General features: G+C 53.9%; 8 protein-coding genes across 8 annotated transcripts; 3 read left to right on the top strand and 5 right to left on the bottom strand.

The window, feature by feature from the left end:
• Positions 1–273: 273 nt before the first annotated feature.
• BO95DRAFT_517878 (M20 family metallopeptidase) lies at positions 274–1,859 on the bottom strand (the record flags this gene model as incomplete). The annotated part of the gene is made up of 5 exons (XM_025591928.1): positions 274–651; positions 700–827; positions 876–1,265; positions 1,318–1,700; positions 1,758–1,859. The coding sequence occupies 5 exons, from the start codon at positions 1,857–1,859 to the stop codon at positions 422–424; spliced, it is 1,233 nt and encodes a 410-aa protein (XP_025438090.1). The 3' UTR covers positions 274–421.
• Positions 1,860–2,113: 254 nt separating this feature from the next.
• BO95DRAFT_446879 (uncharacterized protein) lies at positions 2,114–2,499 on the bottom strand. The gene has a single exon (XM_025587493.1). The coding sequence runs from the start codon at positions 2,411–2,413 to the stop codon at positions 2,162–2,164; it is 252 nt and encodes an 83-aa protein (XP_025438089.1). The 5' UTR covers positions 2,414–2,499; the 3' UTR covers positions 2,114–2,161.
• Positions 2,500–3,052: 553 nt separating this feature from the next.
• On the top strand, positions 3,053–4,884 carry BO95DRAFT_456527 (MFS general substrate transporter; the record flags this gene model as incomplete). The annotated part of the gene is made up of 7 exons (XM_025588408.1): positions 3,053–3,144; positions 3,196–3,289; positions 3,336–3,460; positions 3,519–3,677; positions 3,737–4,106; positions 4,188–4,595; positions 4,684–4,884. 7 exons carry the CDS (start codon positions 3,053–3,055, stop codon positions 4,882–4,884), a joined length of 1,449 nt encoding a protein of 482 aa, XP_025438088.1.
• On the bottom strand, positions 4,730–6,699 carry BO95DRAFT_506328 (putative flavin-containing amine oxidasedehydrogenase; the record flags this gene model as incomplete). The annotated part of the gene is made up of 3 exons (XM_025591187.1): positions 4,730–5,110; positions 5,171–6,541; positions 6,637–6,699. 3 exons carry the CDS (start codon positions 6,697–6,699, stop codon positions 4,964–4,966), a joined length of 1,581 nt encoding a protein of 526 aa, XP_025438087.1. The 3' UTR covers positions 4,730–4,963.
• Positions 6,700–8,891: 2,192 nt separating this feature from the next.
• On the bottom strand, positions 8,892–9,587 carry BO95DRAFT_263904 (uncharacterized protein). The gene has a single exon (XM_025581530.1). It carries the CDS (start codon positions 9,444–9,446, stop codon positions 9,036–9,038), a length of 411 nt encoding a protein of 136 aa, XP_025438086.1. The 5' UTR covers positions 9,447–9,587; the 3' UTR covers positions 8,892–9,035.
• Positions 9,588–10,341: 754 nt separating this feature from the next.
• Positions 10,342–13,204, top strand: BO95DRAFT_422506 (anoctamin family protein; the record flags this gene model as incomplete). The annotated part of the gene is made up of 4 exons (XM_025584595.1): positions 10,342–10,839; positions 10,915–11,068; positions 11,149–11,443; positions 11,543–13,204. Exons 1-4 carry the CDS (start codon positions 10,746–10,748, stop codon positions 13,202–13,204), a joined length of 2,205 nt encoding a protein of 734 aa, XP_025438085.1. The 5' UTR covers positions 10,342–10,745.
• A 556-nt stretch (positions 13,205–13,760) lies between these two features.
• Positions 13,761–15,874, top strand: BO95DRAFT_446876 (uncharacterized protein). The gene has a single exon (XM_025587492.1). The coding sequence runs from the start codon at positions 13,931–13,933 to the stop codon at positions 15,455–15,457; it is 1,527 nt and encodes a 508-aa protein (XP_025438084.1). The 5' UTR covers positions 13,761–13,930; the 3' UTR covers positions 15,458–15,874.
• Positions 15,875–16,362: 488 nt separating this feature from the next.
• On the bottom strand, positions 16,363–19,266 carry BO95DRAFT_485418 (threonine/serine exporter family protein). The gene has a single exon (XM_025590401.1). The coding sequence runs from the start codon at positions 18,897–18,899 to the stop codon at positions 16,497–16,499; it is 2,403 nt and encodes an 800-aa protein (XP_025438083.1). The 5' UTR covers positions 18,900–19,266; the 3' UTR covers positions 16,363–16,496.
• Positions 19,267–19,335: the final 69 nt, after the last annotated feature.

The raw sequence follows: 19,335 nt of genomic DNA, 5'->3' as shown, positions 1-19,335 counted from the left end.
GCGAAACCGGGGAAGGGAGGCTTAGTCAGCGGTGTCCCCTTCCCTCGACTCGAGCAAGCAAAAGAAGGCTGGAAAAGCATGAGGTAAGTGGAGTGGAACTATTTTCTTGGTCGGGGGGCAGCTGAAGAATTGGTTCCATGGAAGAATTCATCTCCAGCATCTCTTCCCCACAACCCAGACCCAACAGGCCTGCTCCCGCTGTCTATACTTGTCAGTCATATAACTATACGACTATAGCCTTCCGGATGTTTCACTTGACTCGCTAGCCTCTCCTGTCAATGACGAGGACTCTATCAACCGAGTTATTGATTCATTGAAACGACAAGCACTACAGTCGATCACCACCAACATGGAGTGATTCCTTCTCTCCCCCCCCGCGCCCCTTTATCTGCCATCACTGCCACTATTGTTCTCGCCACAACTATTCCTCCACAGCCTGCCGCCACTGTTGCTGCGCCACTGCAAATAGTTCGTCGTCTGTCAACATATCCCACGCGATCAGTGCCAGCGACTTCCCCACAATCACAGCCTCTTCGTGAGCCGTATCCGTGCCCGCCGCAGCAGCAAAGCTGGGATGGTGAGGAAATGAGCCTGGCTCATCGGTAATCCCAAACATCGTGTGAAGTGTTGGCACAAGATAACTGACATTTCCTGCGTTCCGGTCAGCATCAGACGTTGCATTGAGCATTCACGACCAACCAATGTCCGATGACCCTGTTAAGACCTTCTCATGCTGTGCCAATACATTTCGTCCATAGCGGCCCATGTGCGCTTGGTATCGGTCGCATAAGGTGTCGTTAATCTTGATATCCGTGTAGAGTTCATTCCTACCACTGTCAACATGTTTTCAACCCCCAGGAAAGACATGACCTTACTCCAGGATGTCCACTTCACAACCGGTGGCCATTGCCCCAGCCTCGATGCAGTTCCGCACTTTGCCCATCAAGGCATTCAATCCTTTCAAGGTCGGACTTCGCACCTGCCAGTACGCTCTGGTTAAAGCTGGAATCACATTCGCCACTTTTGGTGTGTCCAGAAAGGCAACATGGACCCGCTCGTCCGGGTACATCTGTTGGCGTAGAACGGCCAGATTGTTGTACGAGGCCACCAAAGCATCTAGTGCGTTGACTCCCTCCCAGGGATTACCTCCTGCATGGGCACTCTTGCCTCGGAAGGTACAATGAATCTCTTTCCGCGCGTTCATCCGAACACCTCCCACACCATCCGCCACAACACCTGGGAAGAGCTCCCGGGGGCCTGCATGACTAGATGGGTCAGTGGGATGAAGCCGTCAAGGCACCAAAGGGAGAGACTTACGCCATCAGAGACACATCAACAGTTTTATACGCTCCTGCGTCTATCAATTTGGCCTTTCCTCCGCCATTTTCTTCGGCCGGAGTACCCAACAATTGTGTCCGTCCCGGTAGACCATACTGCTTCAACACGGCGGACAGGGCAAGAAATGCTGCGACACTGCTAGTAGTGATGAGGTTGTGGCCGCAGGCATGACCGATACCTGGCAAAGCATCATACTCTGCATTGAAGTTGATCAGCCGCCCTCCGGACCCGCTGATCGCCTCAAATGAGGTTTCTAGTCCGTATGCGTGGCGAGTTACGGTGAAACCTTGCTTCTCAAGGAAATCGCAAATTACATCATGCGCACGATGTTCTTCGTATGCCGTCTCTGGATTGGACCAGATCTGTCAAGGTCTAAGTCCGAGAGGATAATGACAATATGGAGTCATGCCCGTACGTACCGTGCGATTGAGCTCACGAAGAGGGCCTTGCAAAGATGCTAGTGTAGCATCGACAGCTGCCTTCACTTCCTCTGCTGTTGGTGATGATTGCAGGATAGCCATTTCGAATGCTTGGTTGGTGTTTTAGTGTCTTCTTTGCACCCCGGATGCTGAAGACGGCAGTTCATATATCCTATTTGCTATCTGCGCCACTCTTGCTACGCCAACCCCTGAATCTTACAAACCACAACCAACAATCAATGCAATCCAGCCGTAGCCTCGGCTGATATCATTAAGCCCCGCGCAATACGACGATGCTTGAGATAGTTTATCGTGATAAGATTGGCTGGGTGCCATCATCCGGAAAGTCTGACGTCGGCTGTCTCGCTTCCACCCCGCATTTTCGGGAAACTCAAGGTTTCCCGCTATCGGGGTTTGTTCTTGGTCAAAGAGATAATATGGAGCCATTGACAAATGATTGCGCTATCAATATCATCACCAGGGTCTAGATATGCAGGATAAGCCGCATGGCGTATACCTACCCAATCGAGTCTATCAGGTGGCCTCGGCAGATAACAGTAGCCGAGTGGAGCCTGGGCGGGGATGATAGACCGGTTTGCGAACCAGAAGGTTGGTGACTTGGTGTGCCACGCGCCTTGTCCTTCATTTCTCCGCATGGGATCGGGGACTGTGGAGGGGCGGTGGAAGCAGGTTGGAAAGGAAATGCAATTCCTTTCGCGCTAAATGGCACCGAGTAATCTATTGAGTGGAGACTCTTTGCCCCAGGATTACCTGCGGATTGGTACAATTGCCGAGCCACTCCCGGCAATTGGTACAACTGCCGACCGAGCCCTAATGGCTGTCCCAGAAGGCAGCCGAATTCGGCGCCGGGCCCTGGGGTGTGCCTGCTTGACCCACGAGTTTTCCCCGTCGTTCCCTGACTGGATCTGAAAGCGACTGACGATCGAGCCCACAAGAGGCCAGCTGGAGAGGGGTCTGAGCTACAGATTATGCTATCTGAGCAGCAGCAATGTTGATCCCGTGCCAAAGGGATAGCTTTACGAGGACGTAGCTGACATCTACTGCGGAAGAGATTTCTCTATCTAGCGCAGATTAACTTTCTGGTGGCGGCGTGAGTATCACAATGACAGGCGGAGTATATAAGTCTGGGCGAGAGACGCCTGTGTCAGCATGCCGTGGTTCTCTCGGCCATCCCCATTTCACTACCCACAGACTGTGACGCCATGGAGAAAAAGCCTACAAGCCAACCTCAGGAGGAAAACCTGGGGTTGGAGGGGGTGAAGTTGGAAGACAAGATGCTGCCTCGAGATGTCGACCTGGGACAAATGCTGGAGTTCGAGGCTACGCCGCAGCAGGAGCGACAGGTTCTGCGCAAGCTGGATCTTGTGTAGGTTGTTGCTATGGCCCTCTGAATAGCACATTCGTTAACAAGAGCCAGGCTTATACCGCTGATGGGTGTCTGTTACATGATGCAGTATATGGACAAGCTTGCTTTAAGCCAGGCCACGCTCTTCAATCTTCGACAAGACCTGGTATGTCCACTCTTTTGTTGTGATCGACCCGTACTAATCAGTACAGCATCTCGAAGGCACAGAATACACTTGGACGTCTGCAATCTTCTATTTCGGATATTTCGCCTGGAGTTGGCCCAGTTCCTACCTCATCGTACGCTTACCGATTGCCAAGTACATCAGCGTCTCAGTGTCCGTTACCCCTCCTTTCTCCTATCTCCTTTACAACTCTTTTCTGATGGATCGCTAGACTCCTCTGGGGTGGTGTCTTGATGTGCCATGCGGCCGTGAAAAACTTTGGAGGGTTGATGGCCGCTCGGTTCTTCCTCGGTGTAGGTGAAGCAGCCATTGCACCAGGCTTCTCGCTCATTACAGGCATGTTCTACCGGCGTGATGAGCAGCCAGCTCGGTATGAACATCCGAAAGTCAGATAGCACGACGTTACAAAGACTGATATATCGATACTAGGCAATCTGCCTGGTTTCTGGGCAACTGCATTGCCACGGTCATCGGCGGCGTCGTCGCCTACGGCATCGGCAACATCAAAGTCCACTCCATCGCCAGCTGGCAGCTCCTCTTCCTCGTCCTCGGCGCCATCACCGCCTTCATCTCTTTCTTCCTCATCGTCCTGTTGCCTGACTCCCCCAAGAAAGCCATCTTCCTCACCAAACCGCAACGCCTCATTGCCGTGCAACGGACCCTCACGAACAAAACCGGTGTCGCCGATGAGGGCTCCTTCCAATGGCACCAAGCATGGCTGGCGGTTCGCGATCCGCAGACCTGGTTTCTCGTGCTATACACCTTCTGCGTAAACCTCTGCAACGGTGGCGTCACCAGTGTATGTGCATACCCTTCCTCGCTTCCCCTTTTCCCCCACAACACCCTTCCCGCAAGCTAACACCAGCACCGCACCACACAGTTCTCCTCGATCATCATCAACGGATTCGGCTTCTCCCAAATCCGCTCCCTCCTGATGCAGATGCCCCTGGGCGCCGCGCAGATCGTCTTCCTGTGCCTGACCGCCAGCGTGGCGACCTTCGTCCCCAGCACGCGGATCCTGATGATGATCCTGAACACGGTCACCTCGCTGATCGGCATGGTCCTGGTCTGGCGCCTCGACGACGCGAACCAAGTCGGCCGCCTCGTGGGGCTGTCCCTGGGCGCCGTCTTCGCCGTCAACATCCCGCTCTCCCTGAGTATCATCAGCTCCAACGTCGCCGGGTTCACGAAGCGGAGCACCACGAGCGCGCTGCTGTTCATCGCCTACTGTGTGGGCAACATCGTCGGGCCGCAGTTCTTCCTCTCGTCGGAGGAGCCTCATTATCCGGTGCGTTTACATTATCCTACCGTTCCCTTCCTCATCCAGATTGTGCACGTACTCGGTTTGCAGAGGAACTGACTAACACATCACATAGACCGGCATGAAAGCCGCCATATCGGGGCTGGCCTTCGGGGCCTTTTTCCTCATCTGTCTGCTGGTGTATTACGTCTTTGAGAATCAGCGACGAGATCGCTCGTACGGCCCTCCGGCCCAGATGACGGAGACTGAGGAGTTGACGCTGGGGCTGTCCAACCGGACGGATTTGGAGATTGAGGGTTTTCGATACGTCTTGTGAAGATCCTCAATGCTGAATGGAATCAGATTGATGCCTTGACTATGAATTAATGTAACGATATTTTTTTGATGGATTGTGTTCATGTCCTCCGCTTGTATCTCACGCCGTGACTGACAAGTAGGTACTTGGAGAAGACATCCTCAGCGAAGTCGTCGAACGGCTCGTACACCGCACCTAATCGGTAGGCCGCTGCCATTCCGGAGATGCATGCGATCTCGTGCATATTCTAGTGAATCGGTCAGCTTCCTTCGAAAACTCTAAGCCTATCAGCAACAAAAAAACATACCACCATGGTCCACGCCCCGGCATACAATGTATTATTCTTCCCGTTGATGAACATCATCCCCGGCACGACGCGCAGGTAATGCTGCCAGCGGTGACCGAACTGATGCCACCACTTCTCGCCGATGATCTTGTCCTTGTCGATCCCCTCCCACGTCCACAGGTGTTTGTGGTCCTCGTTCAGGAAGATGGTCTGGTAGACGTGGCGCTCGGGCTCGGGCGGCAGGGCGTCCTCGCCGATCGCCTCCCGGAACTGATGCTGGTAGTGGGTGCAGTCGAAGCCCATCTCGATCTTGTCCGGGTCCGAGTCGAAGGAGTGGGTGAAGTACATGGGGGCGAAACCCTCCCAGCCGTCCGTGCGGCAGCGCGGCGGCATCTGCTGCGCGAAGGCGATCTGCTCCTGGCGGGTCTCGGAGCTGGCCTTGCCGCAGAGCTCCTCCTTGTAGCGGGTCTCGAACAGGCTGTTGAAGTACTCGGAGTCGGTGTGCGTGATGGTCAGGTCGTTGAAGAACTTGACGCCGTTCAGCACGTACCGCTCGCGCCAGGTCGCGTGCGCGCCCAGCATCGACAGCGCCTCATCGGCGGGGCAGCACAGGATGAGCTCGTCGAAGTCCTCCACCGTCCCCTTGCCGGCCTCGTTGGGGCGCTCCTGCTGCCCGTCTTTCACCGACCGGAGGCGCAGCTTGACTTGTTTATTCTTTCGTTGCAACACATCGGCCTCCGTCTCCAGGAGCACCCGCACCCCTTTCGCCGCCAGATCCCCCTTCCAGTCATGGTAGAACTCCCCCAGGTTGGGGAATGTGTACATCTGCGGCCGGTTCTGCATCAGCATGTCCTCGTCGTAGTCCCACAGGCGCATCTGCGGATCGTCGAACAGCCGCTCCAGCAGCACGCACGCCACGTTGGGGGTCTGGTTGCCCGTCCCCAGGAACAGCGCGATCAGCGGCAGCACCATCTTGAGCCCGAAGTCCGTGCTGAAGCGGAACAGCCGCAGCATCGTCTTGATGGGCATCAGGCCCAGGATCGGCATCAGCCGCTTGATCCAGCGCAGCACGCGGCCCAGCTTGCTGATCTCCGCCGAGTAGGTGTCCACCAGCGGGCTGGGGAACACGTTGGTGAAGAAGCTGTCTCGCCCTTTGCCGAAGGAGACCTGCAGCTGCACGGGGTGCGGCTCGTAGCCGTACTTCTTGAAGAAGTGGAAGGTGTGGCGGAAGATTGGGGAACCGCCTTGCACCCCGTCGTTGAGCCAGGTCGCGCCGCCATGCTTTGCGGCGTCTAGGGGGATTGTGGTCGCTTGGCCGCCGGTCTGCGGGGCGCTGTCGATGAGGGTAATGTCAAATTTGTCGGGGTGGTTGGCAAGGGTGGAGGCGCAGGACTTTTGGGGTTTCAGTGAGGTGTTAGCGTGGGTGTGTTGGGCTGCGGTGATGGTGATAGTGATGATGATGGAGACAGGGATGCGGAGATTCTTACCATGCCGGCGGCCCCGGCGCCGATGACCACCACTCTCTTCTTACTGTTATCATTCTGAGCCATTTTGAAGGCCTATACTAGGTTTTGAGAAGGTAATCAGATGAAGGTCGCTCATCAAGAAATGCATCGGTCTTGACGAGATGTATATCTAGGAGGTGAGTCGATGACGTCAATGCTCGGTCGCGGAGTATTCATGCGCTGTTAATCCATTAAGTCATCCTGAAGGCATGATTAGATCGATTCTCATCCCGGCTTTTTCAGATAAGGTTTCGGCGATCCGATCTCGATCTGCTTGGTGTAGCTCGAGTTCGTGAATGATCCTTCAGTGTGGAAGTTCTGTGCCGTCGTTGTTCAAGGTTATTTCAGTAGCATTGTTTCATTGTCCAAAAACTGTCTCACATAATCCTGCGGGAGTGTTGTCCATGATGATAAGAAACTCTTATCATTCTCAGAATACCAAATCTGGTTCTAGTTGAGCCAGTTTGGTTTCAGGTCAAAGCTCTCTCCTTTGGAATTGTTGAATGCATGAATAAACAGCTTTGCAAGGCTCCCAGTCCTCAGGCCCCGACCCCGCCTCGTTGGCAGTGTTTTAGAGATCGCTCAAGCAGGAGTTTTTGCTGCGCAACTAAGTGTCTGTTTGTATAAGAAGGCGACTTCTCACAGAAACCGAGTCGGCTTTATGAGTGGGGACGAGGTTTGCTGTAAATACACCTCAGGTGGTACATCTCCATCGATGCGGCGTCGGTGAGCAGAGGGACACAATGACTACCTCCTTGTTTAGACAGCTCGCAAGCGAAGAGGCTAACCACTGGAAAACAGACCGCTACATCATAGCATTTGCGAGCTGATCACATCTAGTGCACCCTTTAGCATTTCGCAAGACAACTCCTAGCACTCCGTTCTTCGGAGACGCTGTGACGACAGATCAAGGATCGGCGTGTCCTTCATCCATCAGGGTAACAGAAGATGAAAAGCTGTAGGTCTGTGTAGGTTTCCGAGGATGGCTTGGGATGTACCCAAAGTTGGCACAGGAACATCGGCCGACACTTGTGGGTTTGGGGTTCGTCAATTCCGATATTGCTGGGGTCAGATCTGTACAGTGTCCAGTGCCAAGAACAAGACGTAGATGAGATGAAAGGATACTGAGATGAAACAGGCCGATGTACAGGACAATGCAGCTGGTAAGATGGTAGGAGGTGGAGGATGGAAGCGGCGTGAGGTGTTGGAGCGGGCCAACTTGGAAGGTGGACAGACCTGCCATTTGTGTTCTTCTGGGCGGAAAACCAAGTACCGCTTGGACCTCGGAGAAAGAATCACGATGGAAGTAGGATGTCACTGGACTGACAATGCTCTTTCTTCTTTGATATACTCATGCAGCTATCTCGTGCTCATTATCAGAGGGGTATGAGGTAGCCAATCCAGGGAGCTTGAATAGACATAGATGTAAACAGGTACAGTGTCTGGAGGACACGATATGGAAGCTGGGATATGGTTGAAGAAGTGGTGGCGCATGAGCAGAACAAAGAGGATCTACCGGAATCTCTCCGCTACTGGTTGATCAATCAACTCAATAGTTCATTTTCATGAAGATAAATTAATCAAAAACTAAAGATTTTGACACCTTGGATGCTGTAAAAGAAATTCATTTCGCATACACTCTGCAGATTGCTTTGTCCTCTTTGAGTCAAAGCGACTGGTCTGCCGGTCAATTACCCATAACAATTTATATCTGCTATTCGTCTTTCTTGTTTGACTTAATCTCATGAGCTGGAGATAGATCTTCGCAGCGGATGGATATGTGCGGTATGCTGCTCGTGCATGTGCCAATGTATAGTACTGCACAGTCCTGTACCAAGACGGGGCACTATGCTTGGCCTGACAGCTTAGTGTGTGGCCTCTCTGGTCATGGAGGCGCCGTTGGAATCGACATATAGTGCCGCAATCATCACAATAGTCTTCAATCACGGCATGCAATTCAAAACGAGGTATCTCCAACAAGAAAAACTCCCGTGGAGCTTACATGCTTGGTCGACACGGGTCCGCTTGCATTCGATGGTAACTGTCTGCATGTCAAATGAGTGGTCGATCATGTCAAGTCCATTATGCACATGATCTAATGTGCACCTGGGTTGGTGCAGCATAATCGTTGGGCGACGAAAGTGAAATTTGTCTAGCCTGATCGATCCAAGACTAAAATATCGTTGATGGTTGGCATTGAAGGTGGAGTTCAGTTGATCGTCGTGCCCGTCTCCATCTTAACGGTCGCAATTGGTCGTCTCCTCTTATATGAGGTAGCACTTTCGAGTAACAAAGTCTGAATAGTTATAATCATTATCTCGGGGCTTCGTATCGCATGTCGGTCCCACGGGGCTGGTGGGCTGATTGTATAGCATTGTCCCTTAATCGTGGATCGGCTTCCGAAGCCGTGGAAAATAGAAAAGAAAAAAGACAATGACGGCGAGCAAGACAACCAAGGTGGGCAAAAACATGAATGTAAAGAGGAAGACGCTCAGCCCGAAGGCAGCATTCTGGCCCGGAAAGAATCGACGAGCCATTAGGTCGAGAGTGGCGGCGAGCATGGATACGGGGGATTTTGGCCAACAGATGATAAGCGCTAATTCTTGTTCCACAAGTTGGTGGTCTAGCGATAGTGGCAAGCAGGGATGTAGAGAAGATCGACGGCGAGTAGGAGAATTAAATCGCTGATGGTTGAGGTAGCCAAGTGTTTGGTGGGGAGAGTGAAGCAGAAGTGATGCGATCGCGGGTTGATGGTGTGGTGTCGATCCAACAAGACGGTGATAGTTAAGCATTTATAGACATCAACTCAAGGTCTCAAGGTTGCCCGGGAGGCCCATCCGGCGCAGGAAGAAAAAGCTTTGCTGGATGATGTGCAGTTGCAAGGTTCGATAACGATCATGGATTGGAAATGAATATGCCTGTTGAACCACCCAGAGGTCCAAATTGGATGATGAGTGAGGGATCCGCGGACCGCGGTCGGAGTGGAAGGAAGTTTCCAGAGATGGGATGATTGGAACTAAACAAATTTGAGGTTGGACTGCCGCGATGCAGTGGTAATGACCTTGTATCGTAATAATGGATGCCTGCAAGGTGGCTGCATTATCGACACCAAATGAAGTTTTCATTGGTGGTGATGGCTGTTGCCCCATGTGGCGCCACACTCAGCTATCTACTTTTGGTCTAGTGGTTCTATCAATGCTGTTTCGGGATGACGCAAGGAGTTCCAGTTTACAGTGACCCGTAGTACAAGTTAGTAACTTACTAACAGTACCGGATCACGGCGGTTTGACACAGGCAGCAGGAATTCCTTCCAGAACAACTGAGCCACTCTTTCCTCTTTCCTTGCGGTCGCATTGCGTCGATTCCAGATAAACTCGAAGCGTGGAGTGAAGACAAAATCTACCTAGTATGCAGAATTATCTGAGTGGGTCAATGGAGTAGATGAGGATTGGAACCTTGGCTGGCTAGAGTACTCGTACTGTACCTAAGTAGACTGGTAGAGTGCAGCCCTGCGTAGCGCTGAGAAAAGTGGCAGGGGCGGAACCATTGGCCACATTGCCTTGTAGGGCTGAGGCTAGTACTGGCTGACCTTGGCGGTTGGTTTACTCGGTATTATCATTATTTTTATCATCAAGTCACTATCATTTCTCATCGTTTTTCAACTCTGTCCTGTTCAAAATCACTTATTAATCCACAGTCATGGTTTAGTGCTAAATATCCAAAGGCTACCCACCACCCACTTCATATTCTTTCTTAGTCTCTTCAGTTCTTTTCTCCTTACACACACTTGCTTCTTTCCCCCTCCCCCCCCATCCCTTCGCTTCCCCATTTCCCATTTTGCTCCTCTTGTTTTTCAGGTGCCCCCATTCCCCCTCCCCCCTTCTTTCTCCAAACACACGGAGTGTGGATGCATCCGTGAGCCTCCCCCACCGCCGCGCGGAGATGAGGCTATCCCACTCGCTACTTTGACTCCCCGCCCACCATCGATATCCTTTCGAATCTCGATATCATCATCCCTTCCTTTGATATCTTATCTTCCTTTCGTCCATTCTCCTCTGTTACGACCTCCAACCCCCTCCGATCAACTCGAGATGGGGCTCTTTGCCGGTCATGAGCCCGTCGACCAAGCCGAGCTGGATAATTTCGGCGTCGACTGGGTCATCCACTACTCATTCGAAGATCTCGGTAAGGAGTGTACCTCAACCACAACCATGATTAACAACAACAACAACGGTGGCTCACAGCCACCTCCTGGTGCAGAAATCTCGCAGGCCATTTCCGAGTTTCGAACTTTGATCCACGACTTGGAGGAGGCGCATCTGCAGGTCCAGGTTCGCCATGGTTACGGACCCTCCCTGCTGGTCTTCATTCGCGTTCCCCCTGATCTCCTGGGGAACATGGTCTACAAATCTCGGTATTTTCTTTGAGCCTGGGGCACCCCACCCATCCCACTCACCCACCCTCGCATCGGACCCTAATCTAACAATCGCTTAGAGTCAAGGATTGGTTACACGGCATTATCCATGAGTTCCCTGCAGGCGACGATCACACGGTGGTTGAGTCTGAGACAGCCGCGGAAGCCCTCCGGTCGGTCTATCATGCGGTGACTTGGCAGAAACACTTGGGAGGGGCGGGAATCACCCCCAAAATAGGCCAGTGGAAGAATATTCAGGCTGCCATCCCTCTCCAGGACCGCGCCGCTAATGCCGAACTCTTGCGCAAATGGAGTAAGACGCTCAATATTACTACCGAAGATCTCGACGCTATACGGGCGCTGTTTGGTGAAAAGGTAAGCACTCTCTTTTATCCACCCCTCGTTGGACTTGGACTTGGACTTCCTCCACGCGCTCGCACATAGATACTGATCACATGTGCTGAAAAAAACTAGGTCGCCTTCTATTTCGCCTTCATCCACTGCTATTCCACTTTTCTCGTCTTCCCTGCCGTTTGGGGCGTTTTCTGCTGGTTCTATCTGGGCCCTTATTCCATCACTTGCGCTCTCGTCAACTGCCTCTGGTGTATTATCTTCGTCGAGTACTGGAAGACTCGCGAGATTGATTTGAGCCTACGGTGGAATGTTCGGGATGTCGGAATTCTCAAGGTCAATCGACCGGAATGGGTGTGGGATAAGGAAGTCCAAAACCCCGTTACAGGGGAGACAGTGAAGGTGTTTTCGACGCAAAAGCAGTTCCTCAGGCAGCTGCTACTTATCCCCTTTGCGACCGTAGCTGCTCTAGCCTTGGGCACTTTGATCATCTTGTCATTCGCTTCCGAGGTATTGGTCTCCGAGATATATACCGGTCCCTTTAAGGGCTACCTGGAGTTTCTTCCAACCATCTTGTTCTCCCTCTCGCTGCCGTGGATCACCAATACGCTCACCGAGTTCGCCAAGCAGTTGACCGACTACGAAAATTACCGCACGCAGGACCAGTACGATGTCGCCCAGACTTCCAAGACCTTTGTCATGCATTTCATCACCGCCTTCCTGCCTACCTTGCTGACTGCATTTGTTTACGTGCCATTTGGCACGAAGCTGGTCCCTTATCTGGATGTCTTTCGCACTTATGGCCTCATGTCTGCCAATCTGGCCAAGGAGATTCACATTGATCCGGCCCGCCTTCAGCAAGAGGTGATCTACTTGTCTGCAACCGCCCAATTACTCAATTTTGGCGAGGAGATTGTGCTTCCCTACGTCAAGCAGACGCTAATGCACAAGTGGCGCACCTATCGCGAGGGTCGCGATGCCGCTCGCATGCCTCGTCGCCATTCCCAGCGGACAGATTTATTACTTGTCGATGCACCCGAAGAGGCGGCATTCCTTGCGCGTGTGCGCGATGAGGTGGAAGCGGACGAATACAACGTCCATGACGATACTTTGGAGATGTGTGTACAGTTTGGATATCTGGCCCTGTTTGGAGTGGCCTGGCCCTTAGTGCCGCTCGGATTCTTAGCCAACAACTGGCTAGAGCTGCGAGGCGACTTCTTCAAGCTCAGTTTGGAGTGCCAGCGACCCCCGCCAATTCGGGCGGACTCGATCGGCCCGTCTCTGCAGGGACTGGAAGTGCTTGCCTGGCTAGGAACTCTTTCCACGGCCGCGGTCGTTTATCTATATCGTAATAGTATGGAAGGGGTACAATTCTCCTCCTTCCTGCTAACCCTGCTTCTGGCTGAGTGGGCGTACCTTGGCGTCCGGTTTGTGGTTCAGACTGGCATGGAAAGGATTAGCTCTGTAACCCTCAAGCGGGCAGAGGCCAAGCGGTACGGCATGCGCAAGCGCTACCTCGAGGCCACGTCAGGCAATGTTTCCCCGCGGGGCAAGCCGCGGGTCCGGTTTGAGGACAAGGTCAGTGTGTACACCACCGGCACCGATGTGAGCACCAGTAAGGAGGGGCTTTTGCAGCCGGGACATGATGGTCTGCACCATGGACGCCAATTCTGGTCCTGGGCACCTCAGGAGGCTGCTGATGCTGGTGTACGCATGATCAAGGCGTTGAACACCACGTTGGACGGGTCGAGAACTGGGCCGACCAAGCTGGCCAAGGGAGCATAGGCGTTGTATTGTATTTCTTAGTCCCCTCGTTGTAAATGATGAACTTCCTCTTTGTTTTTGTTTTTTGTGATGAATGAGTCTTATCTTTGTAGTGTAGAGAAGTATGTTAGGGGGGAAGTACCTACTACCTTACTGTGCATGGGCACCTTTGAAGTGGCAGGCTGCAATCTGCACGGGTGTCTACTTAGTTCCCTTTGGCTTTTCCCCTCTCCATCGGACCTGATTTTGAACCACCACTACTTGGACCCCTGGAATATTTCTCAGATGGAAAACGCCATTGATCTGGATTATCTGATCGCATGATTGTGACAATTGATGAAAGCTAAACAGCACTCATTGAGTTTTTGGAGCTCGTGGGTTGAACAAGCGTCAGCCCTATAAGGCATGCCAAGTGCGGATAGTCCCAGTCGACCAGCCAATCAGCTGGCCAACCGACATTCCGGACTCCATTCTTGCCCGCTGGTTTGTTGCGCGTCTCTCTTTCCAGCTTCTCTGCCAAGTTCCAACTTCTCTTTCGTCTTCCTTCTTTCTCTCCTCTTTCCCGTCCAGCTTCTTCATTCCCCCAACCACCCACATCTCCTATAATTTCCCCCTTCTCCTATATGCCATCCCTGGCGTCCTCTCTCTCTTATTCCCCTTCCCTCCTTTCCCTCTCCCTCTCTCTCCAGGGCTGTTCCTCCACCGCCGGCTGGAGGGGCTCCGTCTCCTCAGGTCTCGCTGCCCCCGATGCGCCCCTCGCAGGACACCCTCCCCCCGATCGTCTCCGATAAGGTCCTGCATCACGAAGAGCATGAGACGGGCTCTCTACCCCCAGCCTCGGTCACCCTCTTACGGCAACGACGAAAACTTCACGTCATCAATCCATTGTGGTACCGCAACAGTCTGCTAGCGAGCGTGGGGTTCCTGGAGTTCGCCAATGCGGGTGACTTTGCCGCTAATGTGTGGAACGATGTCCCCGTCCCGTTATACGCCATTATCTTCATGGCGATCGGAGGCCCTCTCGCACTCTTGATCAGCGGGTTTGCCGTCCGCGACAGTGTGCTCAGCTGGCAGAACGTCCGGATCCTCCAACGAGAGCGCACGTACCTCAAATCCCTACAGGCCCAGCACCTCGAATGTCCCGCACCGGATGCCACCACACTCCGTTTCATCGACCGCCGTCTGGGGGTCAGCCACCGCGAACTGGGCACCGAACTGGTCGATCGCATCGTCATGGACGTGTTCCTCGGGATCGGCGGCCTTCTGGTCGGCACGGGCACCATCATGGCTATCTGGGGCTCCGACCGACACGTATACTTCATCAGCAACCTGCTCTCGGGGTACGTCGGCAACTCCTTCGCGGCCATCTACGGCATCATCAATGCCATCTGGTCCGCCTATCTGGTCTGGCGCTTTCACAGCTACGAGTGCGCGTGCTCCCGGTCGGGGGCCATGCTCGCCCCGTTCCGCGACCGACTCCAGCGTCGCTTCCAATGCTTCAAGTGGCACGCCGTCGCGTCCGGGTGGACCGGCCTCATCGCCGGTGGCGCCTCGATGATGACCTCCCGTCTCTGGGAGGGCTACGTTGTCCTCATCCCGTGCATGCTGTTGGAGGTAGCCTGCAACCGCTTCTGGCGCGGTCAACTTGGCTACGACCGTCCCATCGTCGCCCCCGACTCTCCCCTCCACCGGGGCATCTTAGTCCCCGAGTCTCCCTACAACCCAGCCAGCAGCAGCAGCAGCAACAGCAACAGCAACAGCAGCAGTCCGCAACTGGGTTACCCCAAGCCGACAATCCCAGTTCCCGACCACAAAACCAAACAGGGCGCCACCATCAACCCCGACGAAGAGGAAAAAGAAGAAGATCGCCTACTCCTCGACGCCCTCTCCTCCGTAATCAGCCTTCAAACCGCCCTCATACCCGTCCTCCCCTCCACCCTCGTCCTGGAAGACGTAGACTGGACCTCCCTCGACTCCCTCTTGCTCTTCATCGTCAACAACCACCTGTTCGACTGCCTCTGCGACTGGCTCGCTACCAACTCCGCCGTCCCCAAGGACTTCCGTCACCGCGTCTTCCGGTTAGCGACCAACCCATCCTTCTCGGAGATCACCGTCACGTTGACCGATCTCCGCCATCTGAGCGACGTAGAAGATCGACCCCGCATGCTGGAAATGTGTCAACTCTTCTTGCAGACCGAAGCCCGGCAGGTGATGATCGGTCGCGAACGGTATCTCCTTGAGATGGTGGGTTATACGATTTGGAAGAACGATTGAACCCCTTTCCTTCTTGGTTCTTTGCGCCATTGGGACAGAATCCGAATATGCAATCAAAATCACCCATAGACTGGGTGTGTGTCGTCTTTCTGCATGTCCATTTGTATAGAAAATCAGCGGAAGCGAATACCTGCTTGTTGTTTTGTGCTTGTTGAGCATAGCATATATATTCGTGTTTGCATTGTTGAGCGATGATGAGATAATGCGATGTGATGTGATGTTGACCTGGTGCGATGCTGGGTTTGGCTAGCTTTGGACTCGAATTGTGGATCGTGAGGTCGAAGTGAAGTCTGGGACTTTCAGTTTAATGATCTGTTTCATCTCGAGTTGAGTCGAATTCGGTTGATCTCGAATCGAGTCGAGTTGAGTCGAGTCGAGTGAGGAAGGAAGGGTGCCGGTTCACTTACTTTCTTTCGGTGGGATGTCTTGGTTGATGTGCTCGCTTGAGCGTGAGCGTGAACATTGGCATGAGCATGAGCATGAGCGAGACCTGATTCTGATTCTTTTTATATAGATTGAGTTATAATGTGTATCTTGATCGGTACTAAGGTCTTCTTCTACTTGGTTAATCACTTTACATGGGGAAGGCGTAGGATCCTGGATAAAGCGGATTTGCGTGGGGTTGAGGAGGGAATTCCAGCCCCGGGGGTGGCGGGGGGCCGGAGTACGCTACTACTCATACATAGCAGGATCGCTTGGAGTTTTGGGGCATACCATCAGCCTGGATTGTATGCGATTGAGCTTGGAGGTGTAAGTTGCTCTACTGTACGTAATTTGATCTGACCTCCCAGTGAGTGTCATTGAGACCTCTTGTATTCCTCTTTTGGCGGCGTTGTATGATTACTTTACTTTGTGATGCAGGAAGTAGTCTTATTGCGATACGGATTGTGATAGCTGGAGGTGTTGTCACTTCTTTCTCTCTGACTTCCTGTGCTGGTGGGTCTCATGGATATGTCCGATCTTCACCAATGTAAGCTTACCAGTCGATAATTCATAAAACAGCAACCAGTGCCATCCCCAGAACCTGAGCCCTTCCTCCCTAAAAGCTAAACAGCCCACTGCGCCGCTTTCCAAAGGGGTACACCACCAACGCGGCGACGAACAACCCGACCGTGATGCCGATCGCGACCTGAATCATTCCGAACCCCAAGATATTCGAGGATTGAGAATTCTGCGATGACGAGGTGGTGGTAGTATGGTTCTTGGTGACGTTGGAGCGGATCTGGTCGGCCGTGTCGACGCCGGTGATGAGGCTGCCGGTGGCGGCGAGGCCGGAGGGGACCAGCACGAAGATGGCCGGGAGGACGGCGGCGGCGGCGTGGCCGTGCCAGAGGCGGCTGTAGAGGTTGCCGATGACGCCGACGACGAAGGCGCCGACCGTGTTGGCGACCTGCGAGTTGTTGCCCAGGCGCGCGGAGACGAAGTAGTTGGTGACGTAGCCGGCCATGGAGATGCTGGTCATCACGGGGGCCTGCTTCCATTTGCCCTGGTTGACCACGAGGAGGCACAGCGAGAAGAGCGCGACGAAGGGGAAGCGCTGGAGGTACGGGTTCCTGAAGGCGCCGGCCGAGGGGCAGCTGAGGCTGGAGGTCGCCGTCTTGTCGATCAGCCCGTAGATCGTCGTGCCGACGGTGACGCCGTAGCCCAGGAAGAGCGAGTAGATGATCGCGTAGACCATCCGGATGGACCCGGCGACGATCTGGTGTGATTGCAGCTCCAGACTGCTGCACAGCACCGTGTAGCCGGGGAGGATGAGCGCGATCGAGGACTGCGCGATGGCCGAGAAGCAGAAGAGCCGGCCCGCACCGTGCGGGCGATGGATGCTGCCGAAGGCTCGCGCCAGGAAGGAGGTCAGCACCGCGGCCGTCACTTCGAAGACGTTGTTGTAGAGCACCGAGCGGGGCGCGATCACATGTTGCATGACCCCGAGCAGGCAGCCGTTGAAGAAGATGATGGGCATGTCGATGGGCCGCGCGCTGAATGCGAACGGTCCCACCATGGCCGTGGCGAGCCCGTACACAAACACGATGATCCATTTGTTGAACCGCGGCTTCTTCGTCATGAGCTCCTCCAGTTCGCCGGTGGCCTCTTCGATGCCGATCACGTCGTGAATGACGTTCTTATACACGTTGTGCGTGTCGGAGAGACGGCCTAGGTTCACGCCTTGCACCACGCGAACGAGCTTCACTTCCGTCGTTCGGGTGCTGGGGTCATCGAAGGCCATGATCATGCATCCCGGGACGTACAGGTACTGGCTCTCGATCTCCAGCACTTTCGAGGTCATCAGCATGTATTCTTCCAAGCGATGAGTCGGGGCCCCGAACATCATCAGCGCCTTGCACAGCTGCATGATGTACCGCTGTCGTGCGATGATCTCGGCGATGCGGAGAGTCACCTGGATCTCATCTTCCAGTCGGAAGCTGCGCCGCCGAGAATGCTTGTCGCGGCGCCTTGAGGCCACGCCGAGAAGCTGGTTCGAGATCGGAGTGCTGGCGCCACTATGACTGGCGGCCCCAACCAAGGTGGACGTGGACATGTTGGGCGGCTTCTTGTACCATCGCGGCTTTCCCTTGCGAGGAGTGGTCGTCCCAGGGGTGCTTCCACCGAACGGAGTCCACATCCCCGAGGGCATGTTGAGTCCCCGAGTCGATTTTTGGATCTGATCCAGACCCCCGCTGAGGCGTAGCAGGTGCGACAATATCCCGCCGGTTGGTTGGCTCTCAGTGCCTGTTGCTCCACCAAGTTCGTCTGTATCATCTGGAGGCATGTCGATTGCATGATGCAAGGCTGACTCGCGGCGAGTGCTCCGGCGACGCCCGGTATCGTCGTGCGTCAAGCCTCGGATGATGCGGTGCGCTTCCGAACTACATGTAATCTGATCCTTGACCTCTGCCTCTTGATTGATTTGCACATCCGTGCTGCGACGACGGTAGTCGATCGGTTGCAGGTCATCCTCGCCTTCTGTTGGGCGACCCAGGCGAGCAGCCCAGTGGGCGGTCTTCTGTTTGACTGTATCCCGAAAAGCTCTGAGGCGTGTCTTCTTTGATCGCTTTTCTGCTGTGTTGAATTCACGAGATGGTGATACCTCAAGGTCCTCCGGCTCCCATCTATAGCCAGCTGCAGCCCGTGTATTCCGTCTCCGAGGTGCTTCTGTGATGTCTATTGATGGATGTGCTGACGAGCGACGCCGTAGATGAGATGATGTCTGGCTTAGGGGGCCGACCCCGGGCTGCCAGCCTCCGTACGAGAACGTTCTATCTGCCCCGAAGTGAACGCGATGAACCTGCGCAGAATGCGGGCTGCCCAGGGAAGTGTCACTGTCTGAGCTTGCATTGCGCCGATCGTCCGGGTCCGAATGAATTTCATCCTGATGCTGCACGCTGTGATAGCTGATTGGGGAAGAGGAGCCACTTGACTCGCTACTTGATCTCTTTTCCGACATGGTGGCTACTAAGCTGTAATTTAGGTTTATTGCGTTAGTATCAGCCAGTCGAGGTCATAGAACTTCGATGGATGGAGTGAGGATTCCCCAGACAGTGCTTGAACAATCAGGGAGCCGACACCCTGCACAAAGCACAAGTCTCCGTTGAAGTAGCAGTCATCTCATTGATTTTGCAAGACTGGGTATGCTAAGTGAAAACCTCAGTGGGAACATCTGGCGGCTGAAAGAACAGCATGATAAAGGAATTGTCTCACGAAACATGATCATGTTGCATAGAGACTCATAATGAGACGCAGATGCCTAGGACTGTCTTAGAGTGCAGGACAACGCTTTACCGATACGGCAAACGTCATGCGCACCAAAGTATTGCTGGCAGTTGTCCGGGTAGAAGGCGCGAAGGTAAATGTAACCTTATCCGGAGTCGATGACGCAGTTC

Source organism: Aspergillus brunneoviolaceus, assembly GCF_003184695.1.
Source record: "Aspergillus brunneoviolaceus CBS 621.78 unplaced genomic scaffold BO95scaffold_77, whole genome shotgun sequence".
NCBI classification, from domain to species: Eukaryota; Fungi; Ascomycota; class Eurotiomycetes; order Eurotiales; family Aspergillaceae; genus Aspergillus; species Aspergillus brunneoviolaceus.
Note: the sequence above shows the minus strand (reverse complement) of the source record. Positions and strands in the feature narration are given on the sequence as shown.

Excerpts from the sequence above, each read along its gene's own strand:
- BO95DRAFT_446879 (XM_025587493.1), bottom strand. The coding sequence starts at position 2,413 with ATGCGGAGAAATGAAGGACAAGGCGCGTGGCACACCAAGTCACCAACC.
- BO95DRAFT_263904 (XM_025581530.1), bottom strand. The coding sequence starts at position 9,446 with ATGCTTAACTATCACCGTCTTGTTGGATCGACACCACACCATCAACCC.
- BO95DRAFT_446876 (XM_025587492.1), top strand. The coding sequence starts at position 13,931 with ATGCGCCCCTCGCAGGACACCCTCCCCCCGATCGTCTCCGATAAGGTC.
- BO95DRAFT_485418 (XM_025590401.1), bottom strand. The coding sequence starts at position 18,899 with ATGTCGGAAAAGAGATCAAGTAGCGAGTCAAGTGGCTCCTCTTCCCCA.